The sequence below is a fragment of the Schistocerca americana genome, chromosome 4 (assembly GCF_021461395.2).
Source record: "Schistocerca americana isolate TAMUIC-IGC-003095 chromosome 4, iqSchAmer2.1, whole genome shotgun sequence".
Taxonomy (NCBI): Eukaryota; Metazoa; Arthropoda; class Insecta; order Orthoptera; family Acrididae; genus Schistocerca; species Schistocerca americana.
This window is the reverse complement of record NC_060122.1, coordinates 774754260-774781576: the sequence shown is the minus strand read 5'-3', so window position 1 is coordinate 774781576 and position 27317 is coordinate 774754260. Positions and strand designations below refer to the sequence as shown.

Genomic DNA, 27317 nt, shown 5'->3' with positions numbered 1-27317 from the left:
TCACCCACATAACTACTGTGAGACTGTGATTTAACACAGAATCAAAGCGACATTGTTGTGTGATGGAAAAGTATCCCAAGTGTTAGTTTGATACTTACACAAGGCATGAATAATGCTTTCTCTAGTGACATGAACTAAGGAATGAATAAATAGATATCTGACAATTATTCTGTCAACTGTCACTTATTTCAGCATCATGGTCTTATTTTTATGGTAATCATAAATTACCTGCCCATCCCCCGGAATGATTACTTTTACCACATAGCTTGCCCCTTACCTTTACATTTGCATCAGCCATTCATTACACTATTAATTTTACAAAAATTTTCATACGGCTATATGATATTTTTGTACTCCATCTTAGTCTTTTGTTTAATGTTTAGCTTTCACAAAAATTGTGTACTAATAGTTGTTGTATCTACTTATTTTACATCAGAATGTTGTTTTGGTTATTAGTAAAGATTGATCTTTATTTCCCTTCATATATGATTTGAGTGCGCTTAACACCATTGATACATTATGTTTTCTTACCAAATAAAGTCCAGAAGTGTCCATTTTCCGGTAATCAAATTTTTGTTTCATTTGTATAATTGTTTCATATTTCATGCATAATTTTGTTTTTCAGGTCAGTTGCTGCCCACTGTTTTTAAATCACATGCTTGGGGAATTTTGTATACTCTATTGGAGATGTTCAGTTATCGTATGCATCACATCCAGCCTCATTACCGTGTTCAGCTACTGTCTCATCTGCATAGCCTCGCTGCTGTACCTCAGACGAATCAAACTCAGCTTCATCTCTGGTATGAAAGTACTGAAATCCTGATTTTTTTTCTCTCTGTAGTATAATCACTCAAAATCTAGACTTGAATTTCATTGCCAATGGCCTGCTATGTATTTGTTGTGATTCTCTTTCACCTATGTGTTTCTGCAACTGCAAATACTCCATTGTCGTGTCATTTACTTGTGATGTCTTCCCCTTAGTTAATTTAATGTTTAAGTTTAGAATGAACATTTTAAATAAGAATGTTCAAAATTTGAGATTTAAACAGAGAATCTGCTTACCCGATGCTCAAGCATAAACCGCTATAGCAGAGAGCCACATTAACAAAAAAAAGTTTAATTTCTTGCTTTGATTTGCTTAATTGAAGCCTTGAACTCCAACGTTGCCTGTTTAAATGCAAAATCATAGGACTAATATCATCACAATGTTAATTATAATATTAAGCATTTTATAAACGGATTTTCAAAAACTCAGCAACCAGTTGCACAAAAGAAAATTTATTTCTTTATCGGTTTCAGGCACCTAGTGCTCTTCTTCAGAAAATCAAAATTATCGCATTATTAGTGAGCTTCAAAAATAAGCAGATCTGTGCAGCATAGTACTCTAGTCCCCAGCCACAGCCCCCAGTCACACAATGTGCCTCACACCTCATTTTCATGAAAGCATGGTATGAAGCATGTTGTGCAACAAGGATCTGTGACTTGGAACTACATTACTATGCTGCCTGAAACCGATAAAGAAATAAATTTTCTTTTGTGCGACCGAGCGAGGTGGCGCAGTGGTTAGCACACTGGACTCGCATTCGGGAGGACGACGGTTCAATCCCGTCTCCGGCCATCCTGATTTAGGTTTTCCGTGATTTCCCTAAATCGTTTCAGGCAAATGCCGGGATGGTTCCTCTGAAAGGGCACGGCCGATTTCCTTCCCAATCCTTCCATAACCCGAGCTTGCGCTCCGTCTCTAATGACCTCGTTGCCGACGGGACGTTAAACTCTAACCACCACCACCACCACCTCTTTTGTGCGATTGGTTGCTAAATTTTTCAACAATTATACTTATTGTTGCTGAAGATGAGTAAAATATTTGGGATAAAATTTTGTTATGAGTTATATGTAAGTTGGCTACAACATCACACATTAAGGAGTTGGGAGTGCAAAAAATAGATGTTTACTATGTGCGAGTGAATGAAGTACATAAAATATTCACATATGTGTGACTATGACAAAAAGAACAATGATTATGATGGTACACAAAAATACACTTTGTTTCAAGTTGACTGTTATAATTGTTTCTTCAGAGTGACAGTTAATAAAGCTCTGAAGATGGCATTTTGAGCCAAAAACTGATTAACACAATGAAATTAATACAATAGAACAAAAGCAAACCTTTTACCTGCCATCTCCTCCTCCATATCTCTGTCCGTCTCCTCCTACACCCTCTCCGTCCATCACCTCCTACCCTCACCTCTCCATCTCCTTCCTGTCTCTGCCCATCTCCTCCTTCCCCTCTCTGTGTCCACCTTCTATGTCACCTTGTTTTCAGTCCCCCCCCCCCCCCCCCCCAAATTGGTAATTGGTTCGTACCCCTACAGGCAGTAAGTGGTGTGTGTACAAAGTTCAAAGTGGTATGTGTACAAAGTTCAGTTGAAATCGATAAAGTGGTTTGAGAGTAGATGTGAAACATACGCACAAACATTTTTGTATGTTTAGATTTCCTTTATGTAGGCAGTGGCCAATTATACTGATTATTTATTTTACAAATTGGATAGTTCCATTGAAGAGTTTCCTGCACCAGTCTGACCACGTGCTCTCTCATTAATCTACATCTGCACGATTACTCTGCAATTCACATTTAAGTGCTTGGCGGAGGGTTCATCGAACCACAATCATACTATCTCTCTACCATTCCACTCCCAAACAGCGCGCGGGAAAAACGAACACCTAAACCTTTCTGTTTGAGCTCTGATTTCTCTTATTTTATTTTGATGATCATTCCTACCTATTTAGGTTGGTCTCAACAAAATATTTTCGCATTTGGAAGAGAAAGTTGGTGACTGAAATTTCATAAATAGATCTCGCCGCGACGAAAACCGTCTTTGCTTTAATGACTTCCATCCCAACTCGTGTATCATATCTGCACACTCTCTCCCCTATTAGGTGATAATACAAAACCAGCTGCCCTTTTTTGCACCCTTTCAATGTCCTCCGTCAATCCCACCTGATAAGGATCCCACACTGTGCAGCAATATTCTAACAGAGGACGAACGAGTGTAGTGTAAGCTGTCTCTTTAGTGGACTTGTTGCATCTTCTAAGTGTCCTGCCAATGAAACGCAACCTTTGGCTCGCCTTCCCCACAATATTGTCTGTGTGGTCTTTCCAACTGAAGTTGTTCGTAATTTTAACACCCAGGTACTTAGTTGAATTGACAGCCTTGAGAATTGTAATATTTGTCGCATAATCGAATTCCAACGGATTTCTTTTGGAACTCATGTGGATCACCTCACACTTTTCGTTATTTAGCGTCAACTGCCACCTGCCACACCATATAGCAATCTTGGTCTCCGGATGACCTTACTAGACGGTAAATTACAGCATCATCTGCAAACAACCTAAGAGAACTGCTCAGATTGTCACCCAGGTCATTTATATAGATCAGGAACAGCAGAGGTCCCAGGACGCTTCCCTGTGGAACACCTGATATCACTTCAGTTTTACTCGATGATTTGCCATCTATTACTACGAACTGCGACCTTTGTGACAGGAAATCACGAATCCAGTCGCACAACTGAGATGATACCCCATAGGCCCGCAGCTTGATTAGAAGTCGCTTGTGAGGAACGGTGTCAAAAGCTTTCCGGAAATCTAGAAATACGGAATCAACTTGAGATCCCCTGTCGATAGCGGCCATTACTTAGTGCGAATAAAGAGCTAGCTGCGTTGCACAAGAACGATGTTTTCTGAAACCATGCTGATTACATATCAATAGATCGTTCCCTTCGAGGTGATTCATAATGTTTGAATACAGTATATGCTCCAAAACCCTACTGCAAACCGACGTCAGTGATATAGGTCTGTAGTTCGATGGATTACTCCTACTACCCTTCTTAAACACTGGTGTGACCTGCGCAATTTTCCAGTCTGTAGGTACAGATCTATCGGTGAGCGAGCAGTTGTATATGATTGCTAAGTAGGGAGCTATTGTATCAGCGTAATCTGAAAAGAACCTAATCGGTATACAATCTGGACCTGAAGACTTGCCCGTATCAAGCGATTTGAGTTGCTTCGCAACCCCTAAGGTATCTACTTCTAAGAAACTCATGCTAGCAGCTGTTCGTGTTTCAAATTCTGGAATATTTCATTCATCTTCCCTGGTGAAGGAATTTCAGGAAACTGCTTTCAATAACTCCGCTTTAGTGGCACAGTCGTCAGTAACAGTACTATCGGCACTGCGCAGCGAAGGTATTGACTGCATCTTGCCGCGTGTGTACTTTACATACAACCAGAATTTCGAGTCAACGTTTCGTTGTGGAACCTATTAAAGGCATCTTACATTGAAGTCCGCGCCAAATTTCGCGCATCAGTAAATTTTAGCCAATCTTCGGGATTTCGCGTTCTTCTGAACTTCGCATGCTTTTTCCGTTGCCTCTGCAACAGCATTCGGACCTGTTTTGTGTACCATGGGGGATCAGTTCCATCTCTTACCAAATTATGAGGTATGAATCTCTCAATTGCTGTTGCTACTATATCTTTGAATTTGAGCCACATCTCATCTACATTTGCATAGTTATTTTGGAAGGAATGGAGATCGTCTCTTAGGAAGGCTTCTAGTGACACTTTATCCACTTTTTTAAATAAAATTATTTTGCGTTTGTTTCTCATGGATTTGGAAGAAATGGTATTGAGCCTAGCTACAACGACCTTGTGATCACTAATCCCTGTATCAGTCATGATGCTCTCTATTAGCTCTGGATTGTTTGTGGCTAAGAGGTCAAGTGTGTTTTCGCAACCATTTACAATTTGCTTGGGTTCATGGATTAACTGCTCGAAATAATTTTTGGAGAAAGCATTTAGGACAATCTCGGAAGATGTTTTCTGCCTACCACTGGTTTTGAACAAGTATTTTTGCCAACATATCGAGGGAAGGTTGAAGTCCCCACCAACTATAACCGTATGAATGGGGTATTTATTTGGTACAAGACTCAAATTTTCTCTGAACTGTTCAGCAACTATATCATCAGAGTCTGCGGGTCGGTAGAAGGAGCCAATTATTAACTTAGTTCGGCTGTTAAGTATAACCTCCACCCATACCAATTCGCACGGAGTATCTACTTCGACTTCACTGCAAGATAAACCACTACTGACAGACACAAACACTCCACCACCAATTCTGCCTAATCTATCTTTCCTCAACACCGTCTGAGACTTCGTAAAAATTTCTGCAGAACTTATTTCAGGCTTGGCATGGGACATTCAACTCAAATCTTCCTTCCTTCCTTTGTTTGCAAATTATTGTGAAGTTATGGTTTCTAGGTTTTAGCCACAACAGACATGAATACGTTAGTGGAAAGTTCTGGTGGGATATATATAATTAAGGAATAGAGGTATCAGTTAACCAAATAGTAGAAACATTCAGTCATCAAATAAGACTGAGAGCATTGCTGACTATCAGATAGCAGTGTAACCCTACAGTGTGTTTGCTTGTACATATGTGTGTACATATAACCTAGCTTCAAAGAGAATTAATCTGAAAGCTACCAAAGTTCTCTGTCTTTATGTGATTGTTGACAGTTCAACACATCTACTTTTTAGTGAGCTGTTACCTTTACTCTTAAATTAATTACACAACAGATATGTTATTGATGTGAGGGGAAAAAGGAAATTAGTGGCCAATATTTTTGTCATGCTAAACTATTTTCAGGAGCACATTTTTGAAGCAGTTTACATTATTTTTAAAACCCTCTTTTCAGAAAATGGTGTAATATAGAATATCACATGGTTAGTTATGAAATTACTTCATTCAGTAAACATCATCATTTGCAGTTGTAGAGGAATGAGTAAAGATAATCACTGTTTGTATAGTGGAGCTTTTGAGTGGTAGGTGCCCACACAAAAGAAACTGTAATATCATAGCTCAGCTGTGTTTGTATTGTGACTTGTATGAATGTCATACCTTGAGGGAGAACAAAAGTTCATAACCTGAGCAATCATGTAGCAGTTCTTGCTTTGTTCCTATTGACTGCTCAGTGCCATTGCTGAACGGACACAGTCTAGATTTCAGTTCTTTGTAAACTACTGTGCTATATTTGGTGGTATTTGTGTTTACTCTTTGTAGTATGAAAATATGCAGTGTAAATATTGTTGCACATCAGAGATCTTTACGAAATGAGGGTTTCTTTCCCCCCCCCCCCCCCCCCCCCCCCCTGAAAGTGCCAGGAAGTTCTATGACAGCATATATAACCTTCACTATTCAAAGGATTGATAAGTTTTTCAACTCCGAGCGAAAGTATATTGTCACTTAAGACGGAAGGAATACACTTTCACTGTCAAGAAAAAGTGTATTTTCAGCCGAGAAAAAGTGTATTCTTAACCGGGAAATCCGGGAAAAATATTTTTTTAACCGTGTATACACCCTGTTAAAGAATATGAAAAGATCATATTTATTCTCTAAAATTTTGATGGCATTATTAAATTATTGTTTCTCATTGTCTGGTTCGTGCAGTACAATAAATAATTAAGGAATGAAATAGTAAATGAATATTATTTTGAATGTAGTATTTCTCTTTGTTGTTAGTGTTGAGAGCACAGCACTTCGATTGATCACTGGCCTAGGCAGTGCGGAAGTCCAGCCACAGTTGTCTCGCTTTCTTAGTGAACCTAAAACACTGGTGTCTGCAGAATCAGAGGAACTAAATCGTGCCCTGGTTCTCACATTGGCTCGCTCCATGCATGTCACAGGAACAGGTTTGATACTTCAGAGTTAACTCCATTTTCAACAAAATTTTCCTTGTGATAAAGCAACTATCTTTTTGTTGCCATCATTGCTTTGATGATTCTTAAAAGTTTTATTAGTACCGCATTGTAAGTGTATTCTTTTTGTGGGAAAATACTCTAACTTATAAATTGAAATGTTGAACTATGTAATGAAAAACAGGTCTCAAGATCATTTGTGAAAATGAAAAAAATTTAAAGCCATGAATGTATCTGGTATTGTATTATGGTTCAGGCCTCAGATACACTGTAGAAATGAGTAAATTTATGCATAGTGACATGATGTATCATCAGATGGAAGACTGTATTACCACTCAGTGTGCCAGATTATCAGTTAGATAAGTCACAGCAGAGCTCTTAACCTATAAACAATCATCCGTCACATTCCTATGACCACATGTCTCTCTCTCTCTCTCCCTCCCTCCCTCCCCCCCCCTCCCCCCCCCCCCTCCCTCTCTCACACACACACACACACACACACACACACACACTTACATGCTTGTGCAGACTCCCCCCCCCCCTCACCCTTACACACACACACACACACACAGGACTTCACATACTTACTTCCATGATGGAAGTGGTGACTGAGTGATTGTCAGAGTAGATGAGTGAGGATGAGGAAGTATTGGATGTTGGGAGGACAAAAGAAACTGTGTGCCATGGAGAGGGTAAACAGTTGTTGGGGGATTAAAATAGTAAAGATAAAGTGCTTTCAACCATAATGACTTTTCCAGAATGAAGTTAAGCAGTGAAGATTGGTCATGAGTCATGCTTGGGTAGCTCATTCTGTAGAGCCCTTGCCCGCAAAAAGTCAAGGTCCCGAGTTTGAGTCTTGGTTCTGGTACACAGTTTTAATCTGCCAGGAAAGTTCTTCAGTTATTGTTGTTAACAATCATAGAGAGAGAGAGAGAGAGAGAGAGAGAGAGAGAGAGAGAGAGAGAGAGAGAGAGAGAGAGGAGGAGGAGGAGGAGGAGGAGGAGGAGGAGTGAGGGGAATCCAAAGTTGGTATGAGAGATGATTGGGCTACATAATTAGAAGAGACAAAAGAGTGAGGGCAGAGGAGAGGGGTGGAGGTGATCAAGGAGGAGACTAGCTAGGCTTAAGGCTAGAGAAATTGTAGGAACAGAGGAGCTACTACAGGCACACTTCTTATGTACACAATTCATAGGAGCGGCAAAAGGATTGATCAAATAGTTTGAGCATGGACATGGTGTGTTGTGGTCTGCAATATGTTTAGCTATCGAGTGGGCTAATTCGTGGTTAGCCACTATTTGGTAGAGGCCATTGATGTCATCTAGCATCTGTGCTTTAGCCATCGACTGCATTTTAGATGTTTATAGCAGTTAGCCAGCCTTCTATTCACATGGATAAATGTTTTAATGTTGCCAAAATGTGGTTATTAAGCTCCAACTGCTTGTCCCTAATCTCTCTCATACTTATTATCTGATCTATAGTTGATTGCCATTCTTGAAATCCTTCCTGATAATCTCGAGTGGCAATCTATCCTTTCCATCTTGTTTTTACTCTATCCTGGACTTTCCATTGTCTGATTATAACTATCTGTTCAGTTACCTCAGCTTCATCATCCATATCATTTCCATACTACAGATATGAGAAACTGTTTTGTAGGTCTTCTGAGTTTTACAGTTTGTATACATGTTGCCCACTTCTAACTACATCAGTTTGCCTCCTTCCGAATATTTACCTTACAACAGGTATTGACTTCATTAATTTTGTCCATTTTTAATGTCATCCAGCAAGTATTTCATGTCTTCTTCATCCTCATCCTTGCTATCTTTCCTTTGATGATTCTTCGTTGCAGCCAGTTTCTTTGCAGTATGTGTCCCAACCAAGATGTTTTTGTCATTATTTTCTTTTCCACTAGTTTTCTATCCTCTCCTGTTCTAAGGGTACTTGTCCGTTCTTCATTCTGTCAGTCCAGTCCACTTTAAGCATTCTTCTACACAACCAGATTTCGAAACTACCCAACTATATTTCGTCTTTTGTTTTCACTATCCACGATTTTCTGCTGTACAACACTTGGCAAATCTCTTTGTTTTCTGTAGCAGAATTGTTTTTGCTGTCAAGATGCCTTTCATCTTTCTGAAAGCTCTTTTGCACATAAATATTCTACGTCTTATTTTCACCACACAGTTTCCATTTTCTGTCATCAGATTTCCGAAGTACTTGAAAGATATTACTTGTTCCAAGGTATTTCTAGCAATGATAGTTTGACAGAACATTCATGATTGCTGAATCATATCACTTTAGCTTTTCTTGTAGAGTGTTTTTCCAAATAATCTGAGGTGATTCTACATCTGAAAATAAACTGAAGAAGTCCAGTGAACATTTGTCCAATTTTCAATTGTTACGGAACTGGAGTGGGTTGAAGACTACACCCACCCATGAATGAATATGAAGACATATTTGATTATTACTTATTGAAATACTGTGTAGACACTGTGGCGGACAGAATAATGGTGGGACAGATGACTGATTCATTCTACAAGAGGTGTGGGTTTTCACCAACAGATGGCAGCATTGTGACATCGCAGTGAGGTACAACTGCAAGCATGTGCAATTGTGAGTTGGATCAGTGAGCAGTTGTGAGGCCTGTTCTGGCATAATGTCAAGCACCAGCACGTCAGCCAGGAACATTAAAGCAGAGAGGGCTGCGAGACGATGTCAGCCAATAGTACGCTGACCGACCCCTCTCTAGGTGACTATGAGACAGTAGCATCATCTAGACCAAGAGGACATAAGCGCCATACCGCCTGGCCATGGCCCAGTGGAAGACAAGCCATTTCTATGAAAGCTACAGCCGCAACTTAGGAACTTTATTGTTTCTCTTGTGTTATGAACTGTATACACTAACGAGACTGCTTACGTTTCGTGTTGCCCTTTGCTTGCGACATCTCATTATACATTTTTCAAACTTAAGTATCATCAGTTAGCTTACTGTAATAAAATCTCATTAGTATGAATTGCTTGAATTATTGTCTAGTGATGCGAGAAAGCAGGTTTCCTAGGCACCGTATATTAGATGAGTGGGCAAGACACAAGAAGGCTGTGTACATGTTATGCCTGAGTGTTGTTTAATCGAGCAGGTCCATTATGCCCATGAATACCAACAGGCCGCATACGTTCACCCACGCAGAATATGCAGACATGTTGTTTGTATATGGATACCTGCAATTACTGTGCCTGTGCGGTTGTGACAGAGTACCAGAGACATTTCTCTGTTCGACAAACCCCCTGTGCCAGGTATTTCCAACAGTTTTTCAAACATTATTTGAATCTGGAACACTATCCAGTGCACACATAACATCAGAATGTGAGGCCATTCGGTCTGTTGAGAAAAGAAAAAACATTGTTGCAATGGTTCAACGGAGTCCCACCATCATTATATGGCACATTACCCGTCAGCTCAATACTCCACAAATGAGGGTGTGGTGTATGTTACATTCTGAGAGCTTTTACCCATTCCATATGCATTCTGTGCAACATTTGCATCCAGATGAGTCTCAAAGTAGACAACAATTTTGTGAATAGTTGGCTGTACCAGGAGATGTCATGCAATACACTTTATTTACAGAAGAGGCTACATTTAGTCACAATGGTATCATGAACATCAACAATTCTCATACATGGGCAATGGAGAACCCACATGACACTAGGGAAACAAGATTCCAAGTTAGGTTCTCAGTGAATGTCTGGTGTCATTTGATTGATGACCTGGTGATAGGGCCTATGGGCTGTGTACGCTACAGAGGTGGATACATGTAAAGAACTTGTCACTTGAATCTCTGATACTATTGCCCACATTAAAGCCCGCTGAGATGTTGTTCGATGTGCAGCACAACACGCCCTCCAACTTGTTGACAAGTGCCTTAAAATGGATGGGGGCTTTTTGAACACCTCGTGTAGTATGGATCTGTCATCTGTCCTACCATTCTTTTGTCCACTAAAGTGCCTACACAGCATTCCAGCGAGTAATGTTCACACTTGCCTTCGATTCATTCATGGATGGGTGTAGTCTTCAACCCACTCCTGTTGCGAAATGATTGAAAATTGGACACATGTTCACAGAACTTTTTCGGTTTATTTTCTTTCACATGTAGAATCACTTCACAAATTGTGTGTCATCCTTCCTGAATTACCCTGTATCTAATCTCATTCCATACTCCTTTCCTACTTTTCCAACCCTCTCCTACATAAACTTTGTAACACATCAAAATTAATGAAAGAGGTAACTCTCACCAGATCCAGTTGAATGCTCATCATTCACCTTGCTTTAGTAAATACAGTGAAAAGTTAATTACTGATTTATTGTGCATAATCATAGAAGATTTCTCTATTAATGGCCTCTATCATACTCATATGAATGTTCTCGTATACATTTCAAGTTTGACTTCAATCTTGTATAAAACCCTGTTTATCCCCTATTGATAGCTGTATAATGTACAATGTGGATGGAAATAATACAGTCACATTTATGTAAATAGGATGTCTGCATTACACTCTTATTTAATTTCTGTACAATCTACCAGCTTAACTAATGAATTATTATATATACCTGGCATAAATTTCTGCTTTGTTTTCTCCGCACTCTTAGTGTTTTCAGTTTCTTTAGCAAATTTTCATTGTAACTTTTCACATCTAGTCAAAGACATGTTTAATTCAGCTCATTCTATCATGTTCTATGTTCTTATCATTGTGTATTTGTAACTCTCACCTTTTATTTAATAGATAGTAGGCTACTTCCATTTTATATTTTCCTTTCCTTTGTGTTCTCTTGTAAACTGAATGCAGTTTAGGACTATCATATCTTCTGATTTTTCTTTATTGTTTTTGGAAGAGTGTGTTTAAGTCACAGATGATGTTGTTCTCAGCAGATTCTGCTAACATATGGCCTCTGTCATTTCTGGTATCATATCTGTTGCTTCCCGATGGAAAAAATTCTTTAAATTTGCATTAAAATCCTCAAATATCATGCTGTTGCAATATTTGCTGTCATTTATCAGATTCTGTAATCCTTTTTTTCCCTTAGTTTTATTGTCACACTTCTGATAATCCTTTTATACCCCATTTGGTGTTGTAAAATTACTCTTTTGACTCCACAAATATTTCTGTTTTAGCTGTCCATATTTTTGTCTATTTAGCCAAACATCAGTTGGCAAGATGTAGATGCGGAAATATCTGGGTATGCCCCAAGGCCTGAGGCCATTGCCTGCGGTCTCTGAGTCCACTACTCACAATTTTCTTTCTTCTTCTTCTTTTTCTCCTCTCTCTCTCTCTCTCTCTCTCTCTCTCTCATTTCCATTATTGATTCCTTTATTTACTTTACATAGATCTTCAAGAGTGAACTGACACAGAGAAATAGGGTTATTCTTAATGTCTTGGGCTTGGTTGCAACCACAAAGGATGTTGTCCAGTCTTGCTAAGTTGGTTAATGGTAATAGGCCCATCCTCTTGAAGTGTGTACTAGCTTGCAGGTTCTATGCTAAGCTGTGACACAAACATTGTCCTTGATTTGCTGTGTGGTACAGTGAATATTACGTTAAGAAATACTACAACCAGCCACTTTTTTATGTTATTTTATTTACACGAATAGTACGCATAATAAAACGTAAGTTCATCTAACAAGTAATTATATAGATTGTGAAGTATAGTAATTTTAAAAAATTGATATTTTGCACAGGGTAACTGGAGAATCCAAATTGCGGTTGATGTTTCTAACACTGTGCTAATTGAAGATTCAAATGTATATCATGCCAGTTGAAGATGGGTGGAAGCCCAAAACTGGTATTGCTATAAATAAAAGTACATAAAGTAGCTGGTTACTGTATTTCTTAAAGTAATATAATCCACAGTCAAGGAGCTCAACAACCAGTGAAATTGATAAATTAATCTGTACACTGAATGTGTTCTTTGCTCCATGTGCGACATATCCTCCGTCAATCATGTACTTGAATTTCTCACTGTTTTGATGAGCTGCTTGCTGTAGTGTTGGAGCAGAAGTACTCATACTCTGTGCAGCCTGTATAAAGGTGGGGGTCTTAATGCAGCCATTTATTATGTGCCATGTTTCAGTCAAGAGAGCAATATATGTAACTCTTGCAGTTAAAAATAACTGCACAAGAATAAAAAAAACTTTGACTCTGTGAATTGTCATTAAGTATATGTGAAGCAGGTTTGCATGTAAGTATTTTGTGCCTATTTTTCCTCACATTGTACAAGATACTTTAAAAGATTATGATAATAACAACATAAGCAAACACAGTAAAATATTTTATTCCTGAAATTGAAGATACTTATTGTAGTGATTTGAGGTATGTTAATTATTTTGCCTGCTAGTCGCAAGTCAATGAAAGAAATTGTCACAAGATAGCAGAATAGACATATGAATATATTGTGTAGATCAGTACTGAGAAGAACTTGTTAACCCAGCAAAACCATTTATAAAGTTTCTGGTTGTGTGTGTGTGTGTGTGTGTGTGTGTGTGTGTGTGTTTATTAGTGTGCATCCATTTATACATGTAATTTTTTTTCTCCTTAAAAGGATCAGAGACGTTATCTGGTACTTGGTGCAAAGATATTCTGAATACCATAATACAGAATACTTCGCACACTTGGGCCAACCATACACTACAGTGCTTCCCACCAGTGCTGAATGAATTTTTCCAGCAAAATAATGCACCCCTGGAAAACAAGCCGTTACTAAAGGTATAATTATTGTTGATCATGGAGGAATGGTGAATAGCAGTCTATCTCAGTTCTTATTGTTGTTATTCCATCCTGAATTTTCAGTTTCGTTGTTTATTTTTGATAGAATAACTTTGCATGCAATGAACTGCTTTCTTATAACATTATTTTTGTGTTTCAAAGAAAGCTGTTGAGGAAGAGTATAGAAATTGGACATCAATGAATAATGAAAATGACATTATTGCTCATTTTTCTGTGCCGGGAACTCCTACTCTTTTTCTTTGTCTTCTTTGGAAGATGATATTAGAGACAGATCGTATTAGCACAATTGCATACAAGTAAGTAGCTACAATGTAATTCTGTTTCCTCAAACCTTCTAAATCCATGTCTACTACCAGATGGTACATTACAAACAAAAAATTTTCTGTTGCTCTCTGAAGGATACTAGAGCGAATTGGCGCAAGAGCACTGTCAGCACACATTCGTAAATTTTGTGATTATCTTGTCTATGAGTTTGCTAACTCAGGAGGTGGCCAGCATGTGAATAAGTGTGTTGACGCCATCAATGACATGATATGGAAGTACAACATTGTTACAATTGATCGGCTCGTTCTTTGTTTGGTAAGTTGATTCATTCATTCATACATTGTATTACATAGCATTACTAAGGAAAATCTACTGGGTTGTAAAATGAGCCAAGAATCCATTAAATATAAGATTGTCATCAACTCCATCTGTTGCTCCACTAGTCTTATAAGTCAGTGGTTGGTCCACAGACACAGAGAATTGTAACAGTCAGATAATCATTTGTAGCTTCTGAGCATTCATTCTACTAAGAGCTTTAGACACTAAAATGCCCACCTGTGTGGCCACAGCACTGCATACAGGAATTGTCATCATCATCATAATAATTGTTAGTATTTTTTATAGACTTTGGAGAGAGAGAGAGAGAGAAGGGGGGGGGGGGGAGGGAGGGAGAGGGAGGGAGGGAGCTGGCTTGGGAGAAGGGCAGAAGTAGGTAGTTAGTTATCTTTCCACCTATATTATTCAGATTAAGTTTTTATTTATTAATTGTAAGTCATTTTGACAGTTTCATTTATTTCCTAATTTATGTGTGTTCGTAGTGTTACTGTCAGTTTGAAATAAATGATATAGTACGAAAGGGGATTATATTCTCAACTGGCAATTGCACAAGAAGCTCAACAGCAGACTCATAAGTACACCACATACAGGGTGGCGATTCTTCTGGAAAACTTGGAAATCTCAGGGAGTTACATTTTGCCTGAAAAATCAGGGAGATCTCATGGAATTTCATAAAATCTCAGGAAATTCTCTGTTTTTTTAACATGGTATTGAAATTTAATTTCCTTTGAGTTTTATAAATCATAAATTTTAAGATGCTTAATATTTCAAAGGGTGTTAAGTATGAAAATATTGTTTCATATAAATTATTGATGTTTAAGAACTACGGTTAAACTACTACTTAAGGCTAGTATACCTTAGCTGGGAGGAAAGGGAAGTAATTATTGTGGTATCCTCCACCCACTGTTAATTTATCCGGAGTTTCTTATGACATCATCTTCCTCCCCATACCCGGAATTCTCAGGGAATGATGATGATGATGATGATTTTTTTTCCAAGTTTGAGTAGTCACACTGATATAATTTCGGTACATTTCAGTTTCTATAAAAAGGAAATTCCCTTAACTAGCCAATTCTTATGCTCAGGAGACGAAATCCCAGTATTGACTTTAGACACATGTGGAAGTGGAAAAATCTTTTCCTGGTTTTTGGAACTATTAATTCTTTCCTGGAAAGAGTGATAGCTGGGGGAAAATTAAAAAGGATATATAGGACACTCAGATCCCATGATGAGGGCAGAAAGGAGGTGCAGGACACTCATACCTCATGATGAGAGGGACACACCAGTTGTGAGGACAAGTAAGGGGAGGCCAATGCATGGAAAGGATCATTTTGACAAACAGGAGAGCTTCGAAAACAATTGTGAAGACTGGGGCTCAGTTTCCTATTCGGCTATACAATTTTGTTCTGTCTAATGACTTTGTGAGAGGTGGGGTTAAAACACAAAGAACTGTCAAACATGGTACTCATTATCTGAAGAGACAGCAGCACGTTGGTAGGGACTGCGAAAATTCAGACTTTGCGATAAATGCGAAATTGATTCAAATTCTGCCTAAAAATAAGAAAATGTGAAATTACTTAATAGACTCTATTTCATAGTGAATTGTATCCAGATGAACTATTGCCAGAGGTAGTTTCAAAAAGCTTTATTTTCTGCATATAAATATCGAAAATGTAACCAATTTTCAGTTACTGGTATTGAACATGATCTGGTGAAGCCTAATTTGGAAAGATAATGTGCGTAAGAACCTGTTTGGATAATGAAAAGTGTATGAATGCAACAGTATATCAATCTGCTCTGTGAACTGGTTCCATGCCAGTTGTGGGCACTTGAATGGTCTGTTTAAGATAAACACTGCATAATCCAACATAGTGCTCAGCCATGGGACCTAGCATTTTGTAACAAAGAAACATTTATGTTTGTTCATTAACTAAAGCTCAAGAGATGGTATAATGCAGGCACTTTCAACATGGCAAACTAGATGATGGATATTTCAAACTGTGGTAGCATCGGATACTGCTAGATCGGGCCTGAAGTACATTGTTAACAGTACTCTTCTAACCTAACAAGCAGGCGTATGATAACCATTCCTGAGTGCATTGTGTTGTGTGTTGCTCATTCTTTTCTTTTCTTTATTTTGAAATAAGTGAAGTAGTTAATCCGGGTTCATCACAGATTTCGGTTGCAACCCTTACAACAAAAGAAGAGATCAGTGATCCCTGTGACAATTTGTCAGTTCTGCTATAGGCTGCTGCCCAGCAAAAGGGAGATAGGGCTTGTTTTGCCACACCACTCCTCTCCAATCTGGTGGCTAAAATTCTAGTTTGTTTACACTTGCAGCCATCTGCCACCATAGCCTATAGTACCCGCACTCTGCGCTATAGCGATTGGGGGCAAAAAAAATCTGTAATATTTTTTACTGTGCTGAAATTTTTTCCCCATATGTTCAATTCTACTTCTACACAACCTGCCTTGTAAGTTCTGTCTGTAGCATTTTCAGGCATGGATCGCACGGCTATGAGTGCCCGCAGAAGGTTGAAATTGATATTTTGCAGATTTTGTAATCATTGAATTGGGCTGGAAAATACAAATAATGTCCAGAAACACCTTAAATGGGAGATGCATTCAGTTCATTGGCAGTAAAATACTGCTGCTTTTCAACAGATCTATTTTTTTGAAAACTCAAAAAAACAAAGTCCATTTGGGAGGAAAAAAAGGTGATGAAATTTTTGCAAAAGCAAACATTCCAATCACAGAGTTCCCAGTCAGCATTTTTTTTTAATAGTCAATCGCAAAGAACTTATCTTCACCTTTAAATTTGTGCATTAAAAAATAATAATAATTTTTAAAAAATCAACAAAAATATATTTTAATTTTGCCAAAAGTAGATGCTACATTTTCCGGTCCTGCACATAGTCTTTTAGTTTTGTGTGGTGTGTGGTCCATGACTGATTGAGAGGTTGACTGCAGTAATGCCCTCTGTAGCTATGGTGTTTCCGTCAGCTGTGATGTATTCTTGAGATCAGTACCCACTGATATTACACCCCACTAATCCCCAATAAACTCGTTCCACAAAACAGCCAAATAGGCTTTGAAACACTCAGCTGATGCTTACTTTGGGCCATAAATGGAAAGGAAGTGGTTAGTTGTCTGTTATGTTCACCATGAAGTCTTGAAATGGCACCCACTATCTAAGGTAGGTGACATACTGTTTGTCTGGTCAGGGTTGGAATTGGTGGTGTCCACGTTGGTGCTGGCTAGCTTCGTTGGTTCACTAGCTGGTGTTGGCATGTCAGTATCTGTGAAATCCTCAACATCATGGTGCAGCTGGAGGAGCCAAAGGACCCAGTTAAGATTTCCCTCTGTACTGAAGGGCTAGGTCACTATGGGGTATGACATCAGTACACACTGTACGGTGCGATGCATTATGTACTGTGATGTTTATGCCTCCAGTGGTCCACCTGGAGCCAATTGTCCATGTATACACATGCTAGAATCAGGAGCATATGACGACGAGATACAGTATATGAACGAATTGAATGGGCAATTCAGTATGTAAAATGTCAGGAAAATATAATAATCTTGGAGAATTGAATGAGTCTAGTAAGGGAGGTAATGGAAACCAGATTTGCAGAAGACTATGAATTAGCTAAGAGGAGTGTGAGAGCAGAATTACATGAAGTGTCAGGGGAAATGAAGGTACAAGGTAATGGGATACTCAAATATTGAGGAATAATGTGCGTTTTAAAGTTCCCTGAGGTTGTAGGTACTGTGATAATAAATACAGTTGGCATTTCAGTTGAGGAGGAATAAACATTACTAAAAAGGACAGTCACAGAATTTGGACACACAAATATAGATGTAATAAAGGTAATTCTGAAGCAATCTTAACAGAGGAAATATGAAGCTGAATCAAATATATATACAGGATTTTTGTTCCTGAGTATCAGCAGCTGGTAGGACCAGACCCACACTTGCTAGTACTGTTGAATGGGGCTGCTAAGAGTGGGGAGAGCTGGCCGTTACATACTTCCAACTGCTTCGGCACTAATGCTCAGGATGTCAGAGGAACAGGTGCACCCCTCCACAGCACAACACTTTAAAATAAAATTTCTTGCTTGTAAAGGAGTTCAAGTGATGAAATTTTCCAGAGTTTGACTGCGCAGTTTGGTGATCAAACATTGTCAAGGACTTGCGTGTTCACCTAGCATAAAGGGTTCAAGAAATGATGAGAATGTGTGGAAAATCAGTAACACAATCGCCATATTCACATCAGCATTACAGTTAAAAGCTTTGATGTGGTTCAAGAACTTCTTGAAGGCAGTTGCTGGACATGAGTATCAGAAATTGCAGAACAGATCAGAATATGTTTTGGGAGCTGTTAAAAGACCATTACAAATGATTTACAGTTCTGTAAATTGTGTTCCAGATGGATTCTCAAGCTTTCTGACTGAAAATCAGAAGCTGAGACATTTAGAGATCTGTCTGAGGCTTACAGCAGGGTTTGCAAAAGAAAGTGATGCATTTTTTAGTCAGATCGTCACCTGTGACAAAATGTGGGTCCACCACTACACTCCCAAATCCAAACAAGCCAGTAAGGAGCGGCAGAGGAAAGGGGAGGAAGCCCCAGTGAAAGCCAATACTCGACTCTCAGCTGGCAAGGTTCCTTCAACTGTTTTTTTTTTCTACTGCCGAGGCATTTTGATCATTGATTTATTTGCATGAGCAACCCGCAATCAATGCTGCAAGCTGTTGAAGAAGGTGGGGGATGCATATTGCCACAAAAGATGAGACCAGTCAATTTGGCATGTCATCCACCTCCATGACAATGCCAGGTGCCATACTGTACCTCTAATAGTCTCCAAACTGGAGGAAATACACTGGACTCAGCTTGATCACCCTCCTTACAGACTGGACCTATCACTCTGCGATTTCTGTTTTTCTGGCCTGCTGAAAGAAGCTCTAGGAGGACACTGATTCAAGTTGGCGAGGCCATGGAGGAATTTGTGCGCAGTTGGCTCCTGACGCAGTCAACTCCATTCTATGATACTGTGATAAAAAACCTTCTTTCTCATTGGGAAAAATGTATTTCTACAGTGGAAAACTATGTAGAAAATAAACAGTAACTGCCTTACTGCCTTTTGTTTTAAAATAAAGTGTGGTTTTTTTATTTTTTATTTTTTTTTAAGAACATAAAAACCCATTTATATTTGATTCACCTTTGTACTTCAGTTGATTGACAACAAAAGGAATTGTTGTATCTATCGGTGTCACAAAATGCGTGAGCACTCTAGAACACATCAAACTCTACAGAAAGATTAAAATATAAGTTTGTTTTTGATATATACAATATTTACTATTCGTAACTTTGTACCCTGTAGTCTCTCTCTCTCTCTCTCTCTCTCTCTCTCTCTCTCTCTCTCTCTCTCTCTCATTCTCCTCTTTTTCCACCAGTACCAGTTATCAGTATTCACTAGGAGTCCGAGCAGCAGTAGCATCTTTATTGGTTTGTAAAGCCTCACTTCACTATTATCTGTGGCTCAGAGTGATCTAAGTGTAGTCTGAGGATAATTTTAAGGAAATTCTGAGCAGAGCTCTGAGTGCAGCAGCTTAAAAAGTTGCCCGGACCAATCACAGTTGCCGTCTGTGAGGTGATGCCAATTCAACGCACTCTGGTGACACTGCCATTGTGTAATGTGGGTGCGGGCAATGCTGTGATGGGGTTCTGATACATGCTGCTGCTGGTGGAGTTGGCTGTGGCTCAATGTTAGAAGTCACAAATGACCCTGTGTCCTGACATTAATCATGCAGACCATGGGGAACATATGCCAAAAAACTAGAGGTAAGGTGTTCATCCAATGCACAGGTTGGTGTGGGTTTGGCATTGCAGTGGACGCCAAAGACTGATATCAGGCTCTATGTCCTTGACCGACATTGCTGTGAATGATGATGGGACTGTGGAGGCAGCAGTGGCTGCATAGGTGGACAGGGGTTGACCTCCATGGGAGGTTCGTTTGACGACCTTTGCACCCAAATGTTAGGCACTATCAAGGGCGGCTCGTGTGTGGCAGGCAATGTTTCTGAAAGATGAAAGTCTACGACAGGATGATGATAATCATTAAAAAATAGATGATTTTGGTGCCATTGGTGGGTGCCTGATTTGCATGTACCATCTTCTGACTGATGACACCAGTGTCCCAGTTGTGAGTCTTGTTAAAGGCACAATACAATGCTTGTGAAATGCAGAATAGAATGCTTTATCCTTCATGCAAAACAAGGTTCCAGAATTGATGATTGAAGCAGGCTGTCTAAGATGAAATAGATGCAGTAGAGTTTGGAGACAACAATCATGTAATAATTCTGTCAGTGAAATGTTAAAAGACAGAGTGTGGTTGGTGCAACATTTTGCCTGGAAAGGGAACCACGAATTTTGCTCAACTGAGCTTCCAAGTTGCGAATGAAACATTCAGCTTCACTATTCGATTTAGGAGAGAATGAAGCCAATCAGATATGATGAATGCCATTATGTTGGCAAAAAATTTGAAATTACAAGAAAGAAATCAGCAGATTGTTCTCCAAAACAATTGTTTGTGTCAAATTGTCTAAACAAAATACAGAAGTGAATGCTTTTATAGTGCTGAAGCTAGTTGTTGAATTCATTGAAATAACAAATGGATACTGTAGTGTTACCTGCCATTGAGGCAAATGACGTTTCCTACTCCCTATTTATGATAAGGAAAGATGATCACAACAAAATAATGAAGTAGTATTAGGTAGGGAATAAGTCGCAAAACACTTACATTTTTTCCCGTTTGTGCAGAGTTGAACCAAGAGGTGTACAGGTTGAGTAATCGGCAAGTCATGACGGTGAGTAAGCATCTTCACTTGCTGTGGGTGGGTGCTTTTATGTTTTCACGTCATAGCTCTTTGGCGTCTTGACTGTCAAGGAGATCGACACCCTCTCCGAGAATGTAAACAGCAACAAACGAAGGAAACTCTAAAATGAAATGTTGCTTACTTACGAACTACTTTTTGCTGAGTCTTTGAGGTGGATGTTATGTTTGAATTAAGTTGTATCTGCTCCAAGCTGCATAGTAATTGTAATCTGTACACCCACTGAAACCAATACAAGGCAGTCAATGATGAAATGTTGATGTCATTTTGTAATTAGGGTAGATATTGTTTTTCCTTACACTAACAACAGCTGCAAAGGATAAGAGTTCAAGTCTTTCCAGGGTACACAATTCTAGAGAGATACTGCTTTGCATGATCTCCACATAAAGAAGATAATTAACAGTGACCAAGTTAAATTAAAGGTAAAAAACACACGATACATCAGGTGAAGGATCAAATGCAAATGTTCTGATTCAGCTCCAAACACATAAGAAGAGTGTCAAAACACCTCAATACCTAGTGTATGCACCAGTTACAGTCAGCTACCACCACCATCAGAATTACTGTGGATGCATTACCAAGAACCGTCAGATCCAGGCCAATTGAAAAATTCCTGGTGCGCCACTGCCTAGTCATCTGCGCAAGTTGAGAGTGGGCGGTCATCTGTTCTACACGCTTGTCAAGCCTGTGCCATGTACAATGCTGGCCCACTAACTGCTTTGTTCTAATGATTCCTCAATGTCCTCTACATAATGGTTAGAAAATATGTTGCTGTAACAATGTGGGAATCATGACTCAAGTTTGGTCATTAGGCGTATGCAATAAAATTACACTCTTCTGAAGAGTGCATTGCACATGATATTTGCATACTGCTGCACCTGAAAATTGTCTTGGATTATAGTCTAACCCATCCAAACGTAATACTTAAGCAATCGTAGAGACTGATCCCATTGAGTAGTGTATGCAGTCTACTGACAATCGATGGGAAGAGCTTGTAATGTCTGCAAATCAGATTGATCACTGTGAAGACAAGACAGTTCTGATGCATCAAATTCCACATCATTTCCCATAGGTAAGCAAGACAGAGTGTCAGCATTTGCAAGCTGTGCTGTAGGGTGATAGAAAATTTCACACTGGTATTTTGAAAGAAGTAGTGACCAGTTTTGTAGCTTGTACTCTGTACAATCAAGCATGTCTTTTGTTGGTTAAAAAGAGCATGGCTTATGACCTACCATGTGAAAAAAAAAATTTGTACCATGGAGATACTGATGAAATTTCGTGACAACATGAATGATACGACTTTAACCTACTGTGTATGGACTGGGACATCTATGGATTCATTGCAGGTGGCATAGGCAGGCAGTCCTGTGAAGTAATTTTGAACATGCTTTGCAACTACTATCCTGAACACCTAGTTCAACAGCCCATATGCAGTGGAAATATATTAGACTTTGTAGCTACAAAGCTACTGTATCGACTGTGTCAGTGAAGAGAAAGGGATTAGTGATCATAATGTCATCATAGTGACAATGGTTACCCAAGTTTATAAATCCACTAAAAAGGCTAGGAGAGTAGTTTTACTAAAAAGAGCAGATAAATAGCTGTTAGCATCCCACTTAGACAATGAATGGACATCATTTAGGTCCAACATGACGAACGTAGGGGAATTATGGGCAAAATTTAAATGGACTGTAAATCACAGCATATGCCAAGTAAGTGGATTAATGATGAAAGGATCCACTGTGGTTTAGCAACAACATTTGGAAAATGCTGAGAAAGCAGAGGCTCTTGCACTTCTGGTTCAAAAAAGAACATACAGACAATGACAGGCAAAGATCAGTAGAAATTCGTGCATTTGTTAACAGATCAATGCACGAAGCATATAACAACTATCACTATCATACCTTAGCAAATCATCTTGCTGAGAGCCCAAAAAAGTACTGATCCTACATAAAATTGCTAAAGGGGTGCAGGTTTCTATTCTATTTACTCCAATGACCATTCTGGTGTGGCAATAGAATATAGCAATAGAAAAGCTGAATTTTTAAATTTCATATTTAAGAAATCATTCATGCAGGAGGATTGATCGTCACACAGACTCCCATATGGAGGAGTCAGTAATAGGCATCCTTGGCACAGAGAAGCTACTGAAAGAGTTGAAAATAAATTGCCAGGCCCAGATGATACCTCAGTTTGGTTTTACAATGTCTACTCTATGACACTGGCCCCTTACTTAGTTTGAATTTACTGAGAATCCCTTGCCCAATCAAATGTCCCGAGTGACTGGAAAAGAGTATGGATGACATTAGTAGTGTGCTCTTGACACAGGCAGATCAATCAAATATCTAGGCGCAACTTTGTAAAGTGATATGAAATGGAGCAGCCATGTAGGGATGGTAGTCAGGAAAGTGAATCGTTGACTTTGATTTTTTGGGAGATTTTTAGGAAAGTGTGGTTTGTTTGTAAAGGAAATTGGTATAGAATGCTAGTGTGACCCATTCTTGTGTGCTGCTTGAGTGTTTCGGATCCTCACCACGTCAGATTAAAGAAAGACATCAAAGCAGTTCAGAGGTGGACTGCTACATTTGTTGCTGGGTGGGTTCAGTCAACACACAAGTATTACTGAGATGCTTCGTGAACTCAAATGGAAATTCCTGGAGGGAACAAAACATTCATTTCATGAAACTCTACTGAGAAAATTTAGAGAACGTGTCATTTGAAGCTGACTGCAAAATCATTTTACTGCTGCCAACATATGTTTTGTGTAAGGACCCCAAAGATAAGGTAAAAGAAATTGGGACTTGCATGGAGGCATATAGATAATTGTTTTTTCCCTCTCTCTGTTTGTGAGTGGAATTGGGACTTGCATGGAGGCATATAGATAATTGTTTTTTCCCTCTCTCTGTTTGTGAGTGGAACAGGAAAGGAAATGACTAGTAGTGGTATGAGTTACCCTTCGCTACACACTATATGGCAGTGTGAAGAAGAATGTTGGTAGATGTAGATGGCTAAGGCTTCCTTTCACAACTGACTGCAGTTGACTTGGGCCTTATTCAACATCTCAAACATGAATGTGACAGGGGATTTCGTGTTGCCAATCTTGTTAGGTAAAACTCCCTCTATTCCATATGATGGTGCGTCAACTGCAACCTCTATTGGTTTTTGCAGACTGAAATGAATGGGGCGTGGTGACTAAGCAGTGCATCTTAAAACTTGTGAAATGATTGTTCACATTCTACAGTCCATTGGAAAGGAACATTTTTAAGGAACATTTTTACACTGAAGATGATGCAAGGGAGCAGCAATTTGCATTGCATCCACAATAAATTTAATATTGTAGGTCTGTTTGCCTGCCGAAGTTCTTGTACATTTTTAAGAGAGGTAATCTCCAGATGACCTCTAAACATTTAGTCGAAGGATAGCGCCTGTGGGCATCAATCGGAAGTCCCAAATATCAGACCTCAGTATTGAAAAATGAACACTTCCATAAATTACACTTAAGCCTTACGTGTGTTAAAACTTCAAAAAGAGATTCAAAATTTTTGAGATGCTCATCAGGTGCTTATCCACACACAATGACATCATCCAAATAATTTGAAAATCATGGAACTTTTGATGTCATTTGTTCATGAAAGCATTGAAATAACAAAGGAGCAGATGTGTATTGACACAAGCCATGTGTATTGACCACCATAAATTTCTTTGTTTCCGTATCTAGAAGTTGAAGGTAAGCTTAGGTGAAATCAATTGTAGAAAAGAATCATCTACCTGCAAGGCGATCCATAAGCTCCTCACTGGGTAGAAGTGCAAAAGAATCCGTAACCGTTTGAGCATTAACTGTTGCTTTAAGGTTAGTACAAAGTCTGGTTTCTCTTTCAGTTTTTGTGTAGTAAGCAAAGGGGATGCCCATTGACTAACAGAAATAGGTTTCAAGACACCAGTTTGTTCTAAGCTGTTGAGTTCAGAAACAATTTCATCACGAGTGGCATGAGGCAGCGGACATGTGTGGTAAAACTTTGGTTGAGCGTTGTCTTTGAGCATAATATGCACTTGAAAATCTTTGCATGTCCCATTGTGCCATCAAACAAATGCCCATATTTTTCACGCAACTGATGGATGATGGCATGGGAAACTTGTGTATCAATAACATGCACATTGTCTCAAGTGTTTAATGCAAACTAATCAAAAGCACCCATCCCAGCACATACACGGTTGAACCAATGTGAATGCTATTGATGCAGTCGTATTTAGATATTTTGTTCGCGAAGTGCATATCCTAAGAAAAGACACACTGTCTCTATTGTAGGTTATAAGTCACATATGTGTTTTTTGGAGCTGAGGGTGTCCCAGTTGCTTGTAAGTTGTTTGATTAATCAGTGTGACTGAAACACTGGTACATAACTGAAATGGTACTAATTTATTGCAAATCTGTAAAGACGTGAATAGTTGGCGGCTTTTTCTCTGAATGTGACTGTCAATTACAACTTTGGAAAGACTGCTTTTATCGGTTTGTGAGAGATGAAGCCTTTTGCTGTTGCCCATGTGAGGAAAGCTGATTTGAATTAGCCAAGTTTTGTACTGTGCACATTGCATTGTGATTCATGTGCTTGCAGCAGTTGTTCCTGTGAATATTGCCCGTAGGAGCAGGTAAAGATTTAGAATGTGAGATCATTTCGATCTCCTTATTGCCAGATCTGTATTGAAATTGAACAGGCACTTTCTGTGAGTGTCCTGACTTGTGACAGTGTTGTCATTCCACTTTGTAGAAGAAGCAGTGTTGGTGATTGTGTGTGGCATAACACTTGACACAGGACTTTGGAGAGTGTGAATTTGCAGTATTAATGGCTGACCAACTCATGACCTACTTACACTGTGGTTCGGAGCTGTTGTCAACATGAGCTATGTAAGGCAGAGCCCACTTAGAACTGAGATCGGTGAGTGTTGCGACAACAGGCATATTAAAGTCATTTTCCATGAAAACTTGTACTGCCTAAGCTTCAGTTACTTTAAGTATATAATTGAGACAAGGATTGTGACAGTTTAGACTTCCTGATAGGATAGGGTTTGGGGCCCTACTTGAAGATGTGCACTCCTACCCAGGGAAAAAGAATTAATGTTGTGAGCCACCTGCGATTTTGTAGGCTGCAAAATGTTCACTGAGCTGTGTGTGGTACTCTGATTATTCCTTTTGTTTCTCATCAAAAGAGGGGAAGGTAAGAGGCAAAGATTGAATTTTTTGGCTCTGAAACTGAATAAGTGCAGTATGCGTTTGCCCTCCAGAAGCAAAATTTAAAGTGCTTCAACAGTAGATATAACAAGTGGAGGAACACTATAAGAATAATGCAAAAATGAAGAAATCTAGACACTTTTGACTCCTGGCTGTTTCTAGAAATTAAAAACTTCAGTTCGTTCTGCCAACAGTGAAAGAAATATTGATTAGCTCAGTATGCAGAGATGTGAGTCTTCTTCTGTATATCCAAGTTGTCACTAATTACAAACATGCTGTCAGAAACATCTCTTGCGCCCATTGGTGTAATGAGGTGGTGGACTCTCTGGAACACAACAAACTCTACAGAATGATTAAAACATAAATGTATGTACTTAAAATGTATACAGTATTGAATATATGTTACTTTCTCTCTCTCTCACTCACTCACTCACTCACTCACTCACTCACTCTCTGGTATTAGTTATCAGTATTTGGTAGCAGTTGGAGCAGCAGTAGCACTGTACAGGGTGTCCCACTCATACCTCCCTGATTTCAAGGACCCAGGAGAGAAAAACCACAGTAGATATGACAATGAAAAATGCACCACATTGAAGAACATCTCAAAGAATTTATATTCCCACATCAGAAGTGCCAAGTATCATAGCCAGAGTGCAGCATGGTCGCATGAAGTGAAAATGCCAACTCCACAGCAGTGTGCGTAAGCAGTAGTGTGGTTTGCAGAAACAAGATCGCCGATTGCTCTGCAAAGAAATTGTCATCGTGTGTATGAATGTGATCCACCTGATGTGAAAACAATTAAGGAATGGTATAGGAAGTTTCTGGCAACAGGAAGTGTTCTGAAACATTCTGGCGGTGCACGTTATGGAGTTTCAGAAAAGAAAATGGAGGACATCAGACAAACGTTTCTCAGAAGCCAATGTAAGTCAATTCGTCAAGCATCTAGGCAACTTGTTGTACTTTGATCAACATTGCATCGTGTAGTTCACCAGCGTCTTCATATGTGTGCTTACAAAGTGCAAATTCTGCAACATCTGATGCCGAACAACGAACCACGCCAACAACAATTTGCTGCACT

General features: G+C 39.1%; 1 protein-coding gene across 1 annotated transcript in view; it reads left to right on the top strand.

The window, feature by feature from the left end:
- The window catches only part of LOC124612408 (mediator of RNA polymerase II transcription subunit 23), a 191425-nt gene that overhangs the window by 107149 nt on the left and 56959 nt on the right, over positions 1-27317 (top strand). The window contains exons 10-14 of the mRNA XM_047140601.1: positions 626-800; positions 6573-6742; positions 13334-13497; positions 13660-13814; positions 13917-14097. Of these exons, the coding sequence (XP_046996557.1) occupies positions 626-800; positions 6573-6742; positions 13334-13497; positions 13660-13814; positions 13917-14097 (845 nt within the window). The remainder of the gene's footprint in view (positions 1-625; positions 801-6572; positions 6743-13333; positions 13498-13659; positions 13815-13916; positions 14098-27317) is intronic.